Source organism: Cnephaeus nilssonii, assembly GCF_951640355.1.
Source record: "Cnephaeus nilssonii genome assembly, chromosome: 20".
NCBI lineage: Eukaryota > Metazoa > Chordata > Mammalia > Chiroptera > Vespertilionidae > Cnephaeus > Cnephaeus nilssonii.
In genome coordinates this window covers 25,985,534-26,008,881 of record NC_137091.1, presented here as the reverse complement: position 1 = coordinate 26,008,881, position 23,348 = coordinate 25,985,534, and the positions used below count along the sequence as shown (strand labels likewise).

General features: G+C 40.7%; 1 protein-coding gene across 1 annotated transcript; it reads left to right on the top strand.

Moving 5' to 3' along the window:
- Positions 1 to 4,105: 4,105 nt before the first annotated feature.
- GCSH (glycine cleavage system protein H) lies at positions 4,106 to 22,616 on the top strand. Its single transcript, XM_079760070.1, has 5 exons — positions 4,106 to 4,399; positions 8,165 to 8,244; positions 9,783 to 9,846; positions 17,600 to 17,731; positions 19,320 to 22,616. The coding sequence occupies exons 1-5, from the start codon at positions 4,252 to 4,254 to the stop codon at positions 19,415 to 19,417; spliced, it is 522 nt and encodes a 173-aa protein (XP_079616196.1). The 5' UTR covers positions 4,106 to 4,251; the 3' UTR covers positions 19,418 to 22,616.
- Positions 22,617 to 23,348: the final 732 nt, after the last annotated feature.

Here is a 23,348-nt window from a genome sequence, read left to right as displayed (position 1 = left end):
AACTAGACCGAAAGAGACGGGAGCAATCAGGGCACAAACGCTGAAAAACTGAGGTACAGGGGAGTGCGCGTGCGCGCGCGCGATATGAACTGGCGGCGGAGCCCAGCTGGAGGCGGGCGTTGCTTTCTTCAATCCGAAGAGAGACAAGCCCCCAATCTCTCTGAAATCCAGTTTCTGGGGAGAGACTGGGCTGTCTGCCAGCGGGTCGGAGAGTGAGGGTGGCGTGCTAGCAGAGCTGCTTGGAGGTAGAATTGTTGGCTGCGGAGACACGAGGACGCGGTTGCGGGGACACGGTTGGAGGCGGCTCACTGCTAGCCTTCGCTGTTTGCCACGCCCTAGCCTAGTGATGCCCTGAGATTCCACCCCGCACAATCTACAAACACACCCAAGCTCCTAGCAGCGGCTTTTGCATATGAATGGCCTTCTCTATTGCAGTTTAAACTAGTAAACTTGCAACCTGGTACAGACAGCTCCAAAGCCTCCAAGCTCCAAGCAGGGAGGAGAGGACGGAAGTTCTCACTGTAGCTCCTGCAGGGTAGCTCAGACAGCAGCTGAACTGCACCCCATTGGAGATCCAGAAGCCAGCATACCTAGAGGTCAGTGTGAGACACCAGATTTCAACTCCTCACATCCATCAGTGACACATTCGGGAGGTGGACTCAGTGAGCACCAAAGCCCCACTGAAACAAGCCCTGTACCACAAGCGTGTCTCCCGCGCAGCAGTGCTTCCATTATAGACACAGCGGGTCCTCACAACCAATTGGCCTGGAGGTCAATTCCTCCCAGGGTACCAACAGCAATCAAGGCTTAACTACACCAAAACTTTGCACTCAGCCCACAAAGGGGTGTACCAAGAGTGACCACCTAGGGTGATTGGGGAAGCTGAGATACCAGCCCCTATAGGTCACTGACCACACAAAGCCACTCCATCAACACAGGGAGGCAGCCAAAATGCGGAGACACCAAAGCATATCATGAATGGGAGAGATGGAGGAAAGTAAACTATTGGATGACACAGTGTTCAGAACCACATTTATAAGGTTACTCAAGAATCTTCTAAAAACCGCTGAGAAACTTGAAGAGAACTTCAAGGACCTTAATGAGAATACCAAAAAAATGGAAAAGGACCAGTCAGAAATTAAGCATACACTGTCTGAAATAAAGAATATACAGAAACTCAACTGTAGATCACCATACCCGAAGAGTCGAACCAAAGATCTGGAATATGAGGAAGCAAAAAACACCCAACCAGAGAGGCGGAAAGAAAGAAGAATCCAAAAGTGTGAGGATAGCATAAGGAACCTCTGGGACGGCTTTAAGCGTACCAACATCCGAATTTTTGGGGTGCCAGAAGAAGAGAGAGAGCAAGATACTGAAAACCTATTTGAAGAAATAATGACAGAAAACTTCCCCCACCTGGTGAAAGAAATAGACTTACAAGTTCAGGAAGCGCACAGAACCCCAAACAAGAGGAATCCAAAGAGGACCACACCAAGACACATCATAATTAAAATGCCAAGGGCAAAAGACAAAGAGAGAATCTTGAAAGCAGCAAGAGAAAAACAGTTAGTTACCTACAAGGGAGTACCCATACGACTGTCAGCTGATTTCTCAACAGAAACTATGCAGGCCAGACGGGAGTGGCAAGAAATATTCAAAGTGATGAACAGCAAGAACCTACAACCAAGATTACTCTACCCAGCAAAGCTATCATTCAGAATTGAAGGTCAGACGAAGAGCTTTACAGACAAGAAAAAGCTGAAGGAGTTCATCACCACCAAACCAGGATTACATGAAATGCTGAAGGGTATTCTTTAAGAAGAGGAAGAAGAAAAAAAAAGGTAAAGGTAAAAATTATGATCAACAAAAAGACATCAAATACATATCTACCAACAAGTGAATCTAAAAATCAAGTGAATAAAAAATCTGAAGAACAGAATGGACTGGTGAATATAATAGAATCAGGGACATAGAAAGGGAGGGGATGGACAATTCTCAGGGGGGAGGAGGTCTGAGGGGTGCAGGAAGAGATTGGACAAAAATCTTACACCTATGGATGAGGACAATGGCGGGGGGTAAGGGCATGGGGTGGAGTGGGGAATCAGGTGGAGGGGAGCTATTGGGGAAAAAAAAAGAGGAACACCTGTAATAATCTGAACAATAAAGATTTATTATTAAAAAAAAGAAAGGGAGAAAGAAGAAGAAAGCAGTTTGAGAGGAGAGAAAAGGACAGGAAGAGAGAATGAGAGGAAGAGGTGTTAGGGGTAGAAATAGAATATTGGGGACTAGCTATAGTTATAAGAAACATTAATCATGCTCTGTTAACCTTGATTGTTTTGTTCTAATTAAAGAAAGCACATTGTAACCTGGCTAGGAGTTGTAGCCCCACCCCACTCCAACCTGGGAGTCAACCTTGCTCCCAGGACCTTGGAGTCTTCTCTTTTGATTGTAATGTATAAAACAAAGTGAAAAACCACCATTCTCAGGAGCATCGCCTCAATGCTTTGAGATTTTGCTTCCTGGCAATTGTTGACAGTTTGGCTCAAACAAAAATTCTTTACAGGTTTGAATGTTTCTTATGTTAACACTTGATTACTTTAAAAAGCAATCTTCTTAACTGGGGGAACTAAAGTTTTACTAGCCTATGTTTGTTTAATATCTTTTTGTCACTTAGAATGAATAGTGTAATACTGTTTTATAATAATAGTAATGATATATGATCTTTTGGTAAAATAAGTTGGACAATCTTGCCAGCGTTTGAATTTTAAGAAACTTTTTCTTTTCTTTTAAGTATATTTTTTAATGATTTCAAAGAGGAAGAGAGAGATAGAAGCATCAATGATGTGTCGGAGGCTAAAGCAAAGAGCAATTAGCATAAAAGTGCAGAAGAGACATTGGAAGGCCAATGGACTTTGATATTCAGTAGGGCTGAATATCAGCACGACCAAATACATCCCTGGAAATGGGGACAGGCTGCCAGGAAATTCCAGCAACAGACAGGCTGGGCTGTCACAGATCAGTGGGGGAGGGACTCAGGTCTTTAAAAGGGTTGTGTTGACCACAACTCTGAGCAACTGATTGGGCACAGCTGACAAACAGCTGTGACTAGAAATTCGTGGGGGTGGGAGGGAGGTAGAGGAGGGAGGTCCCCTCAGCCCGCCTGCATCCTCTTACAGCCTGAGAGCCCCCAGGGGATGTCCAACATCCTTAGTGCTGCTGTGGAGGCTGGAGAGGCTCAGGGCTTCTGGCTGAGTGGGGCTCCCCCTGTGGGAGCACACTGACCACCAGGGGGCAGCTTCTGCGTTGAGCTTCTGACCCCTGGTGGTCAGTGCACATCATAGCAACCTGTCATTCGCCATTCAATTTGCATATTAGCCTTTTATTATATAGGATACCCTTGAAACCTATATGATCTTATTAACCAATGTCACTCCAATAAATTTAATTTAAAAACTGTAGTTATGTCAGCACGCACTTGGCCAATGCCCAACAACCATCTTCTCCTGGAATGATTCTGTTTGGACTTGACTGAATCCAACTCTGCCTGCCCTTGAACTTCCGTAAGGAAGTCAGGACCACATCCTTTAACAGGACTGGGAGTACCCTGCATTCCCTGGGACTCTTGGGCCCAAGGGCTAGGGCAGGCGTCCTCAAACTACGGCCCTCGGGCCACATGCGGCCCGCCGAGGACATTTATCCAGCCCGCCGGGTGTTTATGCCGTTTTGTTTTTTTACTTCAAAATAAGATATGTGCAGTGTGCATAGGAATTTGTTCATAGTTGTTTTTTTTAAACTATAGTCCGGCCCTCCAACCGTCTGAGGGACAGTGAACTGGCCCCTGTTTTAAAAGTTTGAGGACCCCTGGGCTAGGGAATGCCTACAACCCGCCCAATCCGCCCAGGCCCCAGGCGAGTTGTGGAAAAGGGATTTGCTGATCCATCACTTTAACTCGCCTGGAAGCATAGTCCAGAGGTGTAGCCCCACCCTTCCTGGTGTGTCCCCGCTCCACAGACCAGCAGCCCAACTAGTCCCCGCCCCTCGCACTAGTCCTCTTCCCTCCCCTGCTGCCCCTTCCGGGCTTGAGGACCTTCAGCAAGTTCACGCCCTTCGCGTCGCCCTACCCAAACCCCGCCCCCTGCACTCCCAGGCCCCGCCCCCGCGTGCGGGCCACCTTCGCTCCAGGGCTGCCCCTGCTCCCGCCTCCACCCGCCTGGGCGGCCTTGGAGCAGTGCCGCAACTCCTCCAGCGAACATGGCGCTCCGAGCCGCACGGATCGTGCGGGCCGCGGCCTGCAGCCTGCGCACCGCGTGGGCGCCCGCTACGCCCTGCCCGCCGCGGCCCTGGGGCCTGAGGGCGGGCGCCATCCGGACGCTGCGCACTGGTCCCAGTCTGCTGTTGGGTAAGCACGAGTGGGCACGTGGGTTAAGCTGGGCTGCCTCGGGGTGGGGGTGAGCTGGGACGCCTCCCTCCTCGCCCTGATCCTTACCTCAAGTCCCAGGTGCTGATCGCCCGGGTCAAGCCGTGCGACTTACACTTCTTTTATTGCTGGGATCTCTAATTGTGCAGCCCCTCCTCCCCTCCCTAAGTGGCGTGGCCGACACCGCAGCCTTTGTCCTGCAGGTTAGGGAGGGTGAGGGGGGGGGCGGGGTGCTGGAGCACGCTCGATCGCCCCGTCCCGGTCAGGAGTCTGCCGCTCGCTCCTGGAGAATCCGGCTAGTGGCCCTGAGCTTCTTCGTGACCTTAGGTTAGCTCTCATTTGTGGACCCTAAAAGTGGAGACAAATAATAGGCTTTTAGTTTGCTCCACGGATCATATCAATGAGAACTCCAAGTAAAAGCAAAGCAGGAGCACTTATTGAAGTGAAAGCACTGGATCTAGATTTTTACTAGTTATAGCAAGCAAAACTTTGTCCGTTTCCCTCATCAGGAAAATGGAAATGATAGTCTTACCTCACAGAGTTGTTAGGAGGGTGAAATAATAGTAATGTAACTGTTGTACGTAATGCCTGGCACATAGTAAGTACTTGATGTTATTAAATTTTAATTCATAGAATCAAATAGCAAGAAATGGACCGATATTAATATATTTTGTCTGCCTAGTGACTTTGAAAGAAGGGAAATACAAACCTTACATAGATTACTCAAAACGCCTAATTATCTGAGGCTCAAAGCTCAGTAAGAAAGTAATTATTTACATAATCTCCTGTCCACTTTTTTCCTGTTGTGCCAAGGGTTAAAGAATTGTACTAATCATTGAACCTAAATAGCCTGGCCTAGAAAAAAGGCTTAAATGGACTTAAAAGTCAAGTGGACCTTGGCACATTTAGCTCAGCAATGTGGCTGCCTCTTCCTCTAAACTTTTGCTTGTTCAGTTGCTAAACTGAATGTGAGAGCCATCTTATTCTTAAGATTATCTTTACAATTAGGTAAGATGGCAAGGCCAAAATCAGGACAATGGTCTCAGAGAAGTCATATTTATAGTTCTCCAGCCTTTTAAAAAGTATGTTAGTTTTAAACAACCCGTTCTAGAGTTGTAAGAGAATGATAGGGAGAATTCAGTGTTGTAGCCAAATAATTATATACTAGATATTTTGCTCAGAATCCCTTTTCCTTAAACTTTTAAAAATTACTTAACTCCAACTTTTAAGAGTTTACTAAATTGTTTAGAAATGGGAGTACAAATAAAATAAACTCTGCACTTGCTTGCTTTGTACTTATAATCTACCTTCCTGGGGAAAATTGGTAAGTGGGCTATATCAGTAGTATGTTAAGTTCTATGAGTGTGTTTGGGGATATGGTGGGAGGAGAATAGTGCAGAGTGCTATGGGAACGTGGTAGATGGGCCCAGGAACCCAGTCTTTAAGGGCTAGACTAGGCTTGTGGCAGGAAAGAGCTTCCAAACTGAACTATGAAATAGTCAAGAAAAAATGAAAGGTGGGGACAGTGTTGCAGTCAGAACATCAAGTATAAACCTCAAACTTTTTTTAAATCCGCACTGAAGGAATGAAGATATTTTTTCCATTGACTTTTACAGAGAGTGGAAGGGATGGCGGGGAGAGAGACACACACATCAATTGGCTGCCTCCCAAACTCGAGCCTCCACTGGGGCCAGGGATTGAACCTGCAACCGAGGTACGTAACTGGCATGGCAAGCGAACCCAGGACCCTTCAATCAGTGGGCCAATGCTCTAACTACCTAGCAACATCAGTGAGGCCAAATCTTAAGCTTTTTAATAGGATTAGATTGATCTAAAAGCATTCAGTTATTTGAAATGGAACAAAGCAAAGCAAATTCCTTTGTCACAGATTTTGCAACTTTTTCCACTGAATACAAAATTAAAGTTTTTTAATGCTAAGGGGGAAAGAAAGGAATAAGCTATACTCTTTTTACATTCTTTTGCGCATCAGAGCTGTGTAATCAAAGCAATTTAATGCTGTTTTAAGTACAACTATCTTTGGGTAAGGGGAAGAGTGAACCAGCATGGCTTACTTTAAAACAGTATTGGAATTAATGAACCATTTCCCATTCACTTCTGATGCATTATTTTTGGAAAAAAATACTTCATTTTGGAAAGTAATATATATGTAAGATAGTATATACTTTTTAAAAATTACTTATTTCTGCCGAAACCGGTTTGGCTCAGTGGATAGAGCGTCGGTCTGCGGACTCAAGGGCCCAGGTTCGATTCCGGTCAAGGAAGGACATGTACATTGGTTGCGGGCACATCCCCAGTAGGGGGTGTGCAGGAGGCAGCTGGTCGATGTTTCTCTCTCATTGATGTTTCTAGCTCTCTATCCCTCTCCCTTCCTCTCTGTAAAAAAATCAATAAAATATATTAAAAATAAATAAATAAAAATAATAAAAAATTACTTATTTCTTAAAGCAAGTACTTTTAACATTAAATCCTAAATAATTTTTTTCATATCTCTTAAATTTTGGTCAGTCTTTCTTCCAGGAATTGTTGAATATTTGACCATATCTTTTTTTTAATAAACTTTTTTATTGATTTCCAAGAGGAAGGGAGAGGGATAGAGAGATTGAAACATCAGTGATGAGAGAGAATCATTGATTGGCTGCCTTCTGCACCCCCCACACTGAGGATCGAGCCTGCAACCCCGGCATGTGCCCTTGACCAGAATCGAACACAGTAACCTTCAGTCCACAGGCCAACACTCTATCCACTAAGCCAAACTGGCTAGGGCCACCATATCTTTGAAGAGAAACTCATAAAGAAAGCCAAGCCCTAAATGGTTTGGCTCAGTGCATAGAGCGTCAACCTGTGGACTGACTGGTCCCGGGTTTGATTCCGGTCAAGGGCACATGCCTGGGTTGCGGGCTTGGTCCCCAGTGGGGGCGTGTAGGAGGCAGCCAATCAATGATTCTCTCTCATCATTGATGTTCCATCTCTCTCTCGCTCTCCCTTCCTCTTTGAAATCAATAAAAATATATTTTAAAAAAAAAAAGAAAGCCAAGGGCTAACCTGTCCAATGAAAGATCAATAGAACTTGACTTTCCACCTGTTCAAGGCTTAGCTCTGAGGTAACTGTTATCTTATAGTTTGCTTCTTTAAATGATGTTAGCCTATTTCTTCCACACAGGCCTGAATTCCATTAAAATGGAATTTTAAGAACTTATTTAAGTTGTAATTTACTAGGTCAATTTCATTCCTGTAAGATTCCACTTTGCCTGCAAGCAACCAAGTTGCAGGGAAGCTGTCTTAGGTCAACTCTAAAAAGGCACGTTATTTTTTAGCTTAAATAATTTATGAGCAGTCTGTCCTCATTCCAAAACTTCATCACTCCAAATCTGTCTTCAGAGGGACAGACTTTTCTGTAAGACAGACCAATTAGTAGATAATTATACATTTGAAATATCCTCAAATTTTTTGTGTGTGATTTAGACTAAGTAAGGTTAGAGCAGATAATCAAATCTCCAAAAGATGCGCAAGGTGTTCACATCAAGCTATCTTTGTCTAAGTGATAGCACTGTTAAGATGTACCATCTAGTAGCGATCATTTTTTCCAGGGCATGTACTATTGAAAGGCAATGTCAATGAGTCAGACCAAATACTGGAAAAGTTTTGTCTTTTGACAGCATTGATATAAAAAATGCATTATAAGAAGTGATGCTACTGCTTTTCTGAAATATTGGTCTTCTATTTTAGTGCGTAAATTCACAGAGAAACATGAATGGATAACAACAGAAAATGGTATTGGAACAGTGGGAATCAGCAATTTTGCACAGGTATTGGATTGTCTCGAAATAGTTAAAATAGTCTGCTGTCACCTAAATTGGGTTGGTTCTGTCTTTTAAAATTTGTTTATTCTGCCCTTAGTATTTTGGGCCCTTTACAGGCCCGTAGAGAAACATCAATCATAAGTGAAACAAGTGAAAAACAATCTGGTTAGGGGAGTATGTAGTGTTAGAGATACTGAAAGGTTAACATTTAAAAATTGAAGGTAGGAAACAAACCTATTCAAGAAAGAAATGTGTTTGTTTCATATTGGGGTAGTTAAGGAAAGAAGCAGCAAAAGGGTAGAGTGTTGATAGTGTTTTGTGGATACAGTGAAACACACATGACCAGGGGAGATGAAGAGGGAAAAAAACCTAGATTGGCACAGATTACCCAGAGGGAGACCTTTTATTTAGCCTATCTATTTCTCTATTAACTCCCCTATTCCCACTGATCCCATATTTGAAATATTGTATAAAAGAAAACGTTAAGTCAAATGGCAGTACCAGTTAATAATTTTAAACTGGATCTCTGGGAGGTGGGGCACTATGGGGAAAGGGGATGATAACTGATGGAAATATAAAATATTTTATAGAAATGTTGGAATATCGGGTATTGAAAGTCAAGGACAACTATATCTTCATTGGTATGTCTGTGTACCTACTGAAGCCCAGTACAGGGTGCTTGTGAAATATTGTATAGTGTCCATACCTCCTGGAATTTATCAGTGTAGTAACCTACATGGAAAACGACATACAAAACATTACAAGATGGATAACCTGAGTGGTACAGTGGGTAGTAATCTGATGGAGAGATAATTTCTTATTGGAGTCAAGATCTTCAAAGAGTATAAGGCATGTGACTAGGAGTTAAAGAATTAATGGGTAAGATTTAAGCAAATGCTGAAGAAGAAATGGCTGCAGAAGTGAAAAAACACGAAGTGTGATTGATTCTTCTCAGAGGAGTTAGTAATCTTTCGGAGGACATACGATTTGTTTTGAGGTGGGTCTCTTGTAGGAAGTCCAGCTAGTGGCCTGTTTCCTTGCAGGTCCTGAGCCAAGAATAGTTTTGTGTTTTAAAGGGTTGTAAGATATAGAAAATGCTAGTGTGTTTTTGCTCACTCCATATGTAACAGGTGCCCTTATGTTATGCTGTATCCTGTGCTTTTTCTGTGGGACCATTCCATTCAAGAACAAAGAGCACCATGATTCCAATCTGTGTGTATTTACTAACCCTTCCCTGAGGTTTGTGTATGTTGGATATTGTGGTGTTTTAGATCACTGAGTGTACAGAAGAGAGAATTCAAACAAAATATTGCTGTTCTTCAGTTTTGTTTGTGGAATTTGAAAATACTCAAATTTAAAATAAATTACTGGACTGTGGGGGAAAAAAAGGGTTGTAAGAAAAAACACAAAAAATGTGGCCTATCAAATGTAAAATTTGTACTACTATCTGAAATTCCAGGGGATTCGGTGTTTGGCTTGCTCCTACTTATTAGGAGGTTTAATTTTATTTCTTAGAGTTTTTTTGTTTGTTTGTTTGTTTTTAGGAAGCATTGGGAGATGTTGTTTACTGTAGTCTGCCTGAAATTGGGACAAAATTAAACAAGCAAGGTGAGTATTTTTCTTACCTTGGTTTGTCATCATTCATGCCATGAATTTTCTTTACCTAACCTTTACCTTGAATAATAACTTTTTTTTTTAATCCTCACCAGAGGATGTTTCCACTGATTTCAGAGAGATAGGAAGGAGGGGAGTAGGGGGTAAGAGGGTGGGAGGGAGGGAGGAAGAGGGAGGGGGAAGAGAGAGACAGAGAGAAAGAAAGAGAGAAAGCCCGAGATTAGAGTCACATCTTGACAGCTATTGTCCTGGTGTGCTAGAGTTCTCGGAGAGAATCTGCTGATCTTGATTCACTGACTCGGGCAGTAAGTGCCCCTGGTAGTGCCCAGATCAGAAACATGGCGGGGGGGAGGGGGGGGAGAAAGAGAGAAAGATTGATCAGTTGCCTCTCGTACGCACCACTGGCCAGGGCTTGAATAACTTTTATGCACCTAGGATCAATTAGAGTGCTTTTCATTCAAGTAACAGAAAACTTAAAAGAACCAGGAAGGGAGAGGGAGAGAAATATCAATTGGTTGCCTCCCACACACACCTCCACCGACTGGGATCAAGCATGCAACCTTGGCATGTGCCCTGACTGGGAGTTGAACTGGAAACCCTTTGGTGCACGGGACGATGCTCAACCAACAAAGCCACACTGACCAGGGCTATGTATTATACTAATACAAATAGTCTGGGCATAGATGAAGAGAGGATTGGTTGAGTGGCTCAGTGAAGGACATGACCTCTTTTAGTACTTTTTCTGCCTCAGTGTGTCACAGTGCACAACATGGCATCAAAATCTTAGACATTGTCACATTTTCAAATGACAATGTCCAAAAACAGGAAGAGACAGAAAGGCTTTCATTTTTATTCTCTTACATCTCATTAGCCAGATATGGGTTATATTTGCCACCCTTAGTTGTAAGGATGATGGCAAAGAGAATAATGAGCATTTTTAGACATTATAATGGAAGGTAGGAAGAAGTAGAGGGAAATGGGTGTTAGCCTCTTTGCTCTCCACTCCACATAATCATATTGAGGCCTATTAAGTTTAAAAAGTAAAATCTGCTTTTCTTTGATGTAGTAAAGCATATGAGCTAAAAGGGGTCAGAACCTGGTTTTCAAGTCTGGTCTCACAACATGTTAGCTGTGTGATTTTGAGGAACATACATAATCTAGGTCTCATCTATAAGTTAGGATAATAATAATAGTATCTACTTCATAGAGTTATAAGGATTAAATAAAATTTAGCATAATGTAAGTATCTTTGACAGTATTGGCCATCTCTTTTTCTGCTTAAACTTTCCCCATCATTTATCTTGTTCGATTTTTTTCTGCTTCCTGTCTCTCAACATCCTGGTTGGACCTCTTTTTGAAGGTCTTCCTAGAAACCATTTCTGATGTCATAATAAAACCCTCAGTGTGATTAATAATCTTTTTTTCTATACATCAATGCACAGTTCTCATTTTCTCAACTTCTTTTATTTACTGTGTACCCACTCTGCTACTCAAGCAGACCATAAATTTCTGAACATCTCTTTATAGTAAGTGAGTGTCATGAGCCTTTTTGTGCATTAAAAAATTCTATTAATATAAGTATGCTGGTAATATCCTTAAACTTAAAAATGCCTTTTTAAAACTTTCTACAAAATGTATTTTTAAATTGATACATATAATGAAAATACATAGATCTTAAGTATACAATCCAATGACATACTGCATGAATCTTCCCAATTGAAACCCTTCTCAATAGACAACCTCTTCTAATTTATGTCCCCATAGATAAGATTTGCCCATTCTTCAACTTTTTTAAAGGAATCACACAATATGTATTATGTCTGATTTCTTTTATCCAATGTCATGACTTTTGAAATTCATTCATGTTGATCAGTTTTTTTATTGATTTCAGAGAGGAAGGGAGAGAGAGAGATAGAAACGTCAATGATGAGAGAGAATCATTGATCGGCTGCCTCCTGTGCACCACCCACTGGGGATCAAACCCTCAACATGGCATGTGCCCTGACTGGGAATTGAATAGTAACCTTCTGGTTCAAAGGTTGACGCTCAACCACTGAGCTACTCCAGCTGGGCAGTAGTTCAATTTCTAGTTGCTAAAGAATGTCCCACTGTATGAATAGACACATTTTTATCCTTTCTCCTGTTGATGGATTTTTGTGTTATTTCTAGTTGGGAGTTACTATGAATAAAGCTACTATAAACTGTTTTGTATAAGTCTCTTTTTGTGAATGTATGTCCTCACTTCTCTTGGGTAAGTACATACAGTAGTATTTCTGGCTCATAGTGTAGGTATATGTTTAACTTAATAAGAAACTTCCAAGCAGTTTTCCAGAAGCTATAGATCTCATTATGGTTTAAGCTTGAATTTCCTTAGGAACATTATTGTTGAACAACTTTGTGCTTTTTGCTAACATCTTTATTTGTGAAGTCTCTAGTCAAGTCTTTTACCAATTTCTTTGTTTTTCGTGTGTGTTTTTTTACCATTGACTTTTAGGCATTCTTTTTGTTTGTTTGTTTATCCTCCCTCATAGGAGGATATTTTTCCTTTGATTTTAGAGAGAATGGAAGGGAGGGTGGGAAGGAGAGAGAGAGACAGAGACAGAAACACTGATGTGAGAGAAACATCAATTGATAGCCTACTGCATGTGCCCAATTGGGGCCAGGAATCAAACCTGAGACCTTTCTATGCACAGATCAGCACTCTAACCACTGAGCAACACTGGCTAGAGCTAGGCATTCTTTATACTAGATACAAATTCTTTATCAGATATATATTTTGTAAATATTTTGTCATAGCTTGTGGTTTTACCTTTTCATTTCTTTAAGCTTTTTTTTTTTTTTCATGAAAAAGCTTTTTAAAAAAAATTTTTTTTTATTGGTTTTAGAGAGGAAGGGAAAGAGATAGAAACATCAAGGATGAGAGAGAATCATTGATCAGCTGCCTCCTGCATGCCCCTTACTGGGGATTGAGCCTGCAGCCCAAGCATGTGACCTCCTAGTTCATAGGTCGATGCTCAACCACTGTGCCACGCTGGGAGTGTTCTGATTACTGCTTCTATTTCATCATTTGTTATTGGCCTTTTCACGTTTTCTGATTCTTCTTGATTCGGTTTTGGGAGACTATTTTTTTGGGAATTTGTCCATGTCATCCACATCGTCCAATTTGTTGGCATATAGTTGTTCATAGTATTTTCTTACAATCCTTTGTATTTCTTTGGTGCCAGTTGTTACTTCACTACTTTCATTTCTGATTTTACTTATTTGGGTCCTGTTTCTTGATGAGCCTGGCTAAAGGTACATCAATCTTGTATATCTTTTCAAAGAACCAGCTCTTGGTTTCATTGCTCTTTTGTATTGTTTTTCTAGTCTCTATGCCATTTATTTCTGCTCTAAACTTTATTATTTCCTTCCTTCTACTTACTCTGGGCTTTTCTGGTTGTTCTCTTTCTAATTCTTTAAGCTGTAGATAGTCTATTATTAATTTTTCTTGTTTTTTGAAGTAGACCTATAATGCTATGAACTTCCCTCTCAGGACTGCTTTTGCTATGTCCCAGAAATTTTGCATTGTTGTACGTTTGTTTTCATTTGTTTCCAGGAAGTTTTTAATTTCTTTCTTGCTCTCATTGGTATCCCATTCATTGTTTAATAAATGTTATTTAGCCTCCATGTATTTGAATGTTTTTGAGTGTTTTTACTGTAGTTGATTTCTAATTTCATTCCATTATGATCTGAGAAGATGCTTGATGTGATTTCAGTCTTCTTGAGTTTGTATAGACTTGTTTTGTGTCCTAACATGTGGTCTATCTTTGAGAATGTGCATGACCCATGTGCACTTGAGTAGAATGTATATTCTGCAGTTTTGGGGTGAAATATTCTATAAATGTCAATTAAATCCATCTGATCCAGTATATCCTTTAAAGTTACTATTTCCTTGTTAATTTTTTTGTCTGGAAGATCTATCCAGTAGTCAGAGGGATGTGAAAGTCCCCTACTATGACTGTATTGCTGTTGATCTCTCCCTTAAAGTCTCCCAGAAGTTTTTTTAAGTATTTAGATGCTCCTACATTGGGTGCATATGTATCAGGGTTATATCCTCTTGTTGGACCCATACCTTTAGTTTTAAGTAGTGACTTATATAGTCTCTTGTAATGGCCTGCTTGTTTCCATTTGCATGGAAAATTTCCATCCCTTCACTCTCATCCTGAGTCTTTTGTTTTGAGGTGGGTCTCTTGTAGACAGCATATAATTGGGTCATGTTTTCATATCCATTCTGCTATCCTATGTCTTTTGATTGGAGCATTTAATGCATTTACATTTAAGGTTATTACTAACTAGAGGTCTGGTGCATGGATTCGTGCACATTGAAAATAAATTAATTAGAAGGTGGCTGGTGGGGTGGGACTGGGTGAGACGGGCCGGACATGCCCTGGAGCCAACCTCCCCAGTCCCTCCCCTGCCGGTGACACCTGGAATGGTGCTGGGGCTCGAAGGGCATCTGAGGAGTGAGTGGGTTCCCTCGGCCTGGCCTGCAGGGATCGGGCTGAAACCAGCAGTCTGACATCCCCCGAGGGGTCCTGGAGTGCAAGAGGGCATTCTGCAAAGTTGCTGTCGCTCAGCAGCTCCTGCATTGAGTGACTGCCCCCACGTGGTCAGTGCGTGTCATAGCTACCAGTCGAAGCTTCTTCCCCCTGGTGGTCATTGCACATCATAGCTACCGGTCAGACAGTCGCTTCAGTTCTTATATATATATACTAGAGGCCTGGTGCATGAAATTCGTGCACAGGTAGGGTCCCTAGGCCTGGCTGGTGATCAGGGCCTATCAGGGCTTTCCGGCTGCCAGCCGGGGCCTTCCTTCATTCCGCACCACCCCCTGGTGGTCAGCACACGTCATAGCAAGCCATTGAACTCCTGGTCTCCCAGTCAAACTCCTAAGGGGACACTTTGCATATTAGCCTTTTATATATATAGATAGATGGGTACTTATTTGTTGCCATTTTAATTATTTATGCCTATGTTTCACTGTCTCTTTATTCTTCTCATTACAGCAGGCCCTTTAGCATTTCACGCAGTGATGGTTTGGTGGTAATAAACTCCTTTTGCCTGTTTTTGTCTGGGAAGCTCTTTATTTCACCATCTATTTTTGTAAATTATATTTTTATTGATTTCAGAGAGGAAGGAAGAGGGAGAGTGAGATAGAAACATCCATGATGAGAGAGAATCATGGATCGCCTGCCTCCTGCAAGTCCCCCACTGGGGGTCGAGCCCACAACCCGGGCATGTGCCCTTGACCGGAAATGTACCTGGGACCTTTCAGTTCGCAGGCCAACACTCTATCCACCGAGCCAAACCAGCTAGGGCATCACCATCCATTTTGAATGATAGCCTTGCTGGATATAGTAATCTTGGTTTCAAATCCTTGCTTTTCATTACTTTGAATACTTCATGCCATTGCCTTCTGGCCTGTAGAGTTTCTGATGAGAAAACATCTGACAGCCTTATGGTTGCTTTTCTCTTACTGCCTTTAAGATTCTCCCTTTGTCTTTAATTTTTGGCATTTTAATTATGATGTGTCTGGGCATGGGCCTGTTTGGGTTCCTCTTGTTTGGGACTCTCTGTGCCTCCTGAACTTATATGACTTTTTCCTTCACCAATTTAGGGAAGTTTTCTACCATTATTTCTTCAAACACGTTCTCTATCCCTTGCTCCCTTTCTTCCCTTCTGGCACATTTATTATGTGGATATTGTTACATATGATGTTGTTCCACAGCTCCCTGAAGCTGTCCTGTTCTTTACTTTTTGGTTCTCTGAGTGATTTTTTTTCTATACTGTCTTCTAATTTACTGATCCATTCCTTGGCTTCCCCTAATCTACTGTGTGTTCCTTCCCTGTTCTTTACTAGTGCTATGAAATTCTTCATATGTTTTCTCATGCTGTTAAGCATCTTTGCCATCATTATTCTCAACTCTATGTCTGCTAATTTCTTTTCTCCATTTCATTTAGCTCTTCTGGAGAATTCTCTTATTCTTTCATTTGGGGCTTTTTTTTTTTTTTGTCTCCCTATTTTGGCTGCCTGTTTGGGTTTGTGACTGTGTATTAGGTAGATCTGTTACGCCTCCCAATCTTCATTGCAGGACAGTGTATAACGCTGTTTCTGACTAATTCATTAGGCAAAGACTCAAAGCCTCCAGAGACCCACCTCTGCCTGCAGACTGATTGTATAGTTAAGATGTTCTTTTTAAACAAAAGCTAAAGCCGAAACCGGTTTGGCTCAGTGGATAGAGCGTCAGTCTGCGGACTGAAAGGTCCCAGGTTCGATTCCGGTCAAGGGCATGTACATTGATTGCGGGCACATCTGGGTAGGGGGTGTGCAGGAGGCAGCTGGTCGATGTTTCTAGCTCTCTATCCCTCTCTCTTCCTCTCTGTAAAAAATCAATAAAATATATTTAAAAAATAAATAAAAATAAAAAAATAAACAAAAGCTAAAGACACTAATCTCTTCCTAAGCACCATTTTAGCTATCCTATATAATAAAAGGCTAATATGCAAATTGTCCCCTTGGGAGTTTGACCAATCAGAAGTTCAACCGCTCGCTATGATGTACACTGACCACCAGGGGGCAGCGCAGAAGGAAGGCAGGCCCCAGCCGGCAGCTGGGGAAAGGAAGGCCCCGGCCAGCAGCCAGAAGGCCCCGATTGGCCCTGATCACCGGCCAGGCCTAGAACCCTAACCGTGCATGAATTTCATGCACCAGGCCTCTAGTATCCCAAATATTTTGGTATATTGTATTCTCATCATTCACTTCAGAGCACTGGATATTGTCTTATAGGTGACTAAGGCTCTATTAATTTTTCAGCCCTTTTTAAAGAATATATTTTTATTGATTTCAGAGAGGAAGATAGAGGGAGAGAGATTGAAACATCAATGATGAGAATCATTGATTGGCTGTCTCTTGCATGCCCCTACTGGAGATCAACCTTGCAACCTGGGCACGTGCCCTTCATAGGAATGGGACCCGGACCCTTCAGTCTGCAGGCCTGACGCTTTATCCACTGAGCCAAACTTGCTAGAGCCAGCTTTTTTTTTTTTTTAACTGTTCTTTAGATTGGTTAATTTCAGATTATCATTCTTCATGTTCACTGATCCTTTCTTTCTAGGAAACCCTCATTTTCCAACCACCTTGGCAGCCCCATACTTCATCCTTTGACCCTTCAAAGAAATAAGACTGGTTTTCTACTTGTGTTCTAATTACACTGTGGTCTTTGGATAGCGTGGTGTTATCAGTGTATGCAGTGTATAAAAGAAGATCTCAGTTTGAGTCCTTTTTTTTTTCCCCAATCATTGACTTTCCTTTTGGTTATCCTACAGATCCTTCACATAATTGTTTTTTTGGTGTATCTGTAGAAAGGTTGGTCTGAGGTACTTTACTGCTACTGGAATATTCTGAATTTTTATTTTTATTTTTTTCTGAGCCATAGTAAATTGAAAGAAGGTTTAGTTTTAGTGAACTCAAGCACTTCTGGTATTCAGATACATCACCATTTGTTTACTCTGTCTAAAAGAAATAGGTCTGCTTTATTGAGGATATTGATACCATTCTCATAGGTGATACAAACATGACAAAATTTACGATTTTATTTTTAAATAAAGATACTTGGAATTTTATCATGATTGTACTTGAAGTGACCAATTTTCTATATTGGCATTTTCAGGTCATTAACTTTTAACATTTAATATTTTCTTAATTTAGATGAGTTTGGTGCTTTGGAAAGTGTGAAAGCTGCTAGTGAACTCTATTCTCCTCTGTCAGGAGAAGTAACTGAAATTAATACAGCTCTTGTAGAAAATCCAGGACTTGTCAACAAATCTTGTTATGAAGACGGTAAGTTGTTAATCTGGAGTTAAAAGCAAAATTTAGCGGATTGTGACTTTATCTCTTAGCACTTTTTGGTACTAAATAGAGATGTTCTGCTTTTAATAAAGAAAGCACAGATAAGCTGAATATCTAAGGTTATGTTTATTAAGATCTTTGTTGATAAAATAAAGCACGGCCTTATTTTACAGGGTTCTTAGTATCAAACACTTGCAAAGTATTTACTTCTTCAAACATAAAGCATCTATATTGTGATGTAAGTGATAACAGAATAATACTTATTTCATTAATTTTCCGTTTTCTCACATATTCATCTTTACAGTTACCCAGTGAGGTAGGCTAGTAGCAATTTCTCCATTTTGTAGATTAAATGAGGCCCAGAAAGGATTTATCTGTTAAGGTCACACATCCATAAATGGTAAAATTAGGATTAGGTTGTAGTTCTCTGTTGCCTGTCACCAAGCCCTTCTAACTCTCTACTTTTTATGTCTTTCACATCAGTAGTTAACAATGTTGGTGTTCCTCTTGCTAATGAAAGTTATACCTGGTCTCTTGTATACTTGGATCCCTATGTAAAGTCTTCAGTGTCATTTATTGATGCTTATTACAATCTAACAGTTCTTAATCCATTATAGTGGAATCTATTCTAGTTTTAATCTTTTCGATAATGATATGCAAGGATATTAATTTAATTATAAATGCTAAAACTTAAAATTCCTTGAACAAATGGGTCATTGAGGTAAATAATACTACATTAATTTTGAGGCACTAAAGAATTTATTTTAAAACAAGTGTTGGTAAGGATGTGGAGAAATGGGAATCCTATTGCAGTGTTTGTGGGAATGCAGATTGGAGCAGCCACCATGGAAAACACTATGGAGGTTCCTCAAAAAATTAAAAATGGAACTACCTTATGACCCAACAATTGCACTTCTGGGTATATAGCCGAAGAAACCCAAAATACTAATTCAAAAGAATATATGCACCCCTATGTTCATTGTACATTATTTACACAAGTGCCCATCAATAGATGAGTAGATAAAAAAAAACACTGTGGTACACATATACATTACTCTGCCATAAAAAAAAGAATGAAATCTTATTATTTGTGACAGCATCGATGGACCTAGAGGGTATTATGTTAAGTGAAATAAGTCAGGCAAAGAAAGACAAATCCTATATGATTTTACTTACATGTAGAATCTAACGAATAAAATAAATGAACAAACAAATAGAAACCAACTCATATATACAGATAACAGACTGTTGAGGAGAGGCATTTGGAGAGTTGGGTGAGAAAGTCAAGAGAATAAGGAGTACTAATTAGTAGTTACAAAACAGTCAACATAGGAAATATAATCAATCAATAATATTGTAATAATTGTGTATATGTTAGGTGGGTACTCAAAACATCAGGGGGGAGATCCCTGTATAAAGCATATGATTGTCTAACCACTATGCTGTGCATCTGAAACAAATACAAAATAATATTAAATATAAGCTAATTTAAAATAAAACTTTTACATTTTTTAATGAATTTGACTTTAACTCTTTAAAAAGGTAATTTGGAATATAAGATACTTTTCTTTGGTTGCAGGTTGGCTGATCAAGATGACACTGAGTAACCCCTCAGAACTAGATGAACTAATGAGTGAAGAAGCATATGAGAAATACATAAAATCTATTGAGGAGTGAAAATGGAACCCACCTAAATAAAGTAGTCTGAAACAACTTACCTAGCATAGTTGTCTTAACTTAGTGATGGATAAAAGATTTAATAATTCCCATGAAAAAAGAAACTACAACAATGCTACTGGACGAAAATACCACTTAACCATCTAATGATGGCAGATAAACACAATGTGCATCTTTTCCACAACACCCTATGGTTTTTAGGCGAGGCTGCAGTTATAATATTCAGAATTCCTGAAATTATCTGTGGTAAAATTTAGTAATAAAAATTATATATTTCAAGGATAACATTGTTATCGTAAGCCTTATATAATACTGTAACTTGCTTACATCAGTCTTTGGATTTGGGTCAAAATACTTGATCTTTCCATTGGAAATAACAGGCAGTAGAGAAAAGTTTATATTGTCACAGTGTCAGATGATGAACAATACTGTCTTAATTTAGCAATATACTGAGTTTGCTGGTGCTATTTTTATACACTGAAGTAGCAGCCTCGCAGGAAAATAAGGAAGTTTAATAATAAAACATTCAACTTCATTAATGTTTTTTGTTTTGCTGTTAATATATCATTTAGTGACTATGCTAGTATTTGTGAAGATATGAATTTTAACTTACTAAAGTTTTTGTTTGTTTTAAGGTAATTGAAGCCATAACAATGAAAGGTTCCAAGAAAATGTTTCCTTTTAGTCATTCATAAATGTGATTTTTCTTAAGCAAAAATCTAATTGCCTGATAATATTAAGTACTTTTTGGTCACCTTTAATATCATGAAAAAGAAACCACTGATACTGTTTTTCTGTCTGCTAACTTAGAAAAGAGAAGAGGAAAAACAAAGAAAGGTGAAAGTTTGGTCAGTAAGGCACATGGATGACATCCTTAAGAAAGTTAAATCATTCAGGTTTTCACTTACATAATCGGAATAGAAGTGAAACTTTTTGAGCTCAGAGACTGACTTAGACAGTGAATGTGCTTTATAGTGTAAGCATATTTACCGTCCCAAATGATATTTTAATTCAGCCAACTGTAATATGTGGATATTTCTGGGAGAGATATTATATACACACTAGAGGCCCGGTGCATGAAAATTCATGCACTGGAGGGGGTCCCTCAGCCCGGCCTGCCCCCTCTCACAGTCTGGGAGCCCTAAGGGGTGGGAGGTGACCCGCCCCCATTACACCTCTGCTGCTGCCACTGCCAGCAGTGCAAGCCTCAGCCAGCCTTGGTTACCTGAGCCTCGGGTGACCCTGGGTGGCTGGGCAGCCGCCATCCGAGGCTTGCCTGTGCCTCAGGCTGGCCCTGGGTGGCTGCGGGGCTGAGGGGACTGGGAGACTCTGGAGGCAGGCGCGCGGAGCGGCTGGACCTGCCTGGGGGCAGGTGGCCACTCCATGTGTCTGCTGCCCCAGCAGTGCTGAGGGGACTGGGCGCCGCCATCTTGTGGCTGTGGGCGCCTCCATCTTTGAGGGTGTGGCAGTCAATTAGCATACTCCCTCCTTATTGGCTGTGGGTGTTGCCATCTTTGTGAAGGCGTGACAGCCAATTAGCATATTCCCTCTTTATTAGGTAGGATAGGTAAATATAAATACTAGGTGTACCAGTTTATAATGCGGACTTTTTTTTAATAGATGGAGTTACACATATGTTGATACATATGCAATTTGATATGTATGCTATTTTGTTGTTTTGACAACAAGCTTCAAAACTTCATATGTCAAATTTGCTGAAGGTGTTAACATCATAGATAATTTTATGCTTAAAAATGTCGAATTTCGTGCCAAAAGCATTTGCGGGAAGTTTTAATTCATTATTTTGAAGAAAAGTGCTGCTGAATACTTCGGGAAGCTTATGGTGAACATGATCCATCTCAAGATACTTGTGAACACTGGTTTAAACACTTTAAAAGTGATGATTTCGATGTGAAAGACAAAATAACGTCCAGGTCAACCGAAAAAGTTTGAAGACCAAAAATTACAAGCGTTATTGGATGAAGATGCATGTCAAACTCAAAAACGACTTGCATAAAGATTAAACATTGCTCAGCAAGCAATTTCTGATCGTTTACAAGCAATGGGAAAGATTTGAAAGGAAGGAAAATGGGTGCCACATCAACTGAACAAAAGACAAATGGAAAACCGGAAAGTCATCAGTAAAACGTTGCTTCAATGGCATGAAATAAAGTCTTTTTTTGCATCAAACTGTGACTGGCGATGAAAAGTGGATTTATTTTGAGAATCCTAAATGCACAAAATAATGGGTTGATCCAGGTCAACCATCAACACCAACTTGCAAGGCCAAATCGCTTCGGAAAGAAGACAATGCTCTGCGTTTGGTGGGATCAGGAAGGTGTGATGTATTATGAGCTTCTAAAACCAGGTGAAACTGTTAATACAGATCACCTACCAACAACAAATAATCAATTTGAACCACACTTTGATCGTGAAAGGACCAGAATGTGCTAGAAGACACGGCAAAGTAATTTTGCTTCATGATGATGCACCATCACACACTTCAAAACCAGTTAAAGACATATTAAAAGATCTTGCCTGGGAAGTATTAACCCACCCTCCGTATTCACCAGACCTTGCTCCTTCAGATTACCACTTGTTCCAATCGATGGCACACGCACTTTCTGAGCAGCACTTCAAAACGTACAAAGAAGTGGAAAATTGGGTCTCTGAATGGTTTGCCTTAAAACAAAGAAAAGTTCTATTGGGACGTTATCCACAGATTACCTGAAAGATGGGGAAATGTGTAGCTAGCGGTGGACATTACTTTGAATAAAGCACTTTTTATGTTTCTTTTGCAATTATCGTGTTTTCTTTGATTACAAAATCTGCATTATTAACCGGTACACCTGGTATATATATGTACTCACACAGCAAGAGCACACAAACTCCTCCATCATTTTCCTTGTTACTAGAGGAAAAGGAAAGTATTCTGACTAACACCTTCTGATGGTGAATAAACAGCAAATGAAACCCCAGAGGGAGAAGGGAGATAAATAACAAATCTTTCCTGCTCCTCAGCAAACAGAAAACATTCTTTCCAAGACTGTGCCAATGGCCATATCACTGTTGAGTTGTATCATTGCACCCTTAGCAAGAAGGTATCTGAGATACCCCGGATGATTGTCTTCCTATTTGTGTAATTATTATTCAGGGTAATTAATCTGACTATCTGCTTTGGAAATAAAAAGGGGTAATTATATACATTTTACTTTTTTGTTTTGAAGGTGCTCTCATATATTCTTTAATGCTCACAATAATAACCAGAGGTAGATAGCTACCACCATTTTACAGATAAGGTGATGGAGAGAATAAGAGATCGTTAAAAAGTTGGGCAGTCATGGTTAGGATTTTCACATTTTCTGGTTCCCTCTTTATCAGTTTTTTAGCAAATGTTACTATTAAAAAAATACTTAAATGGAACGGGGGGAGGGGAATGAATGTTTTAAAGGTGGGAAACAGAAATGGCCTTTCTAAAGTGAAAGTAGATCAGTGATGGTAGTCTGAAACAGATGGGCAGTTTTATATCATCTCCCAGTATTTTTTGTTTGTTTGTTAATCCTCACCCAAGGATATTTTTCCATTGATTTCTAGAGAGAATAGAGGGAGGGGGAAGAGACACAGATAGAGAAACATCAATGTGAGAGAGACACATTGATTGGTAGCCTTCTGCAGGTGCCCCAACCAGGGGTGGGGATCCAGCCTGCAACCCAGTACATGCCCTTGACCAAAATCAAACCCAGGACCCTTCAGTCCCTGGGCAGACATTCCATCCACTGAGCCAAAAGTCTAGGGCAGGGGTCCTCAAACTTTTTAAACGGGGCCAGTTCACTGTCCCTCAGACCGTTGGAGGGCTGGACTATAGTTTAAAAACACACACACTATGATCAAATTCCTATGCACACTGGCTGCTAAGCAAGATAGGCAGCAG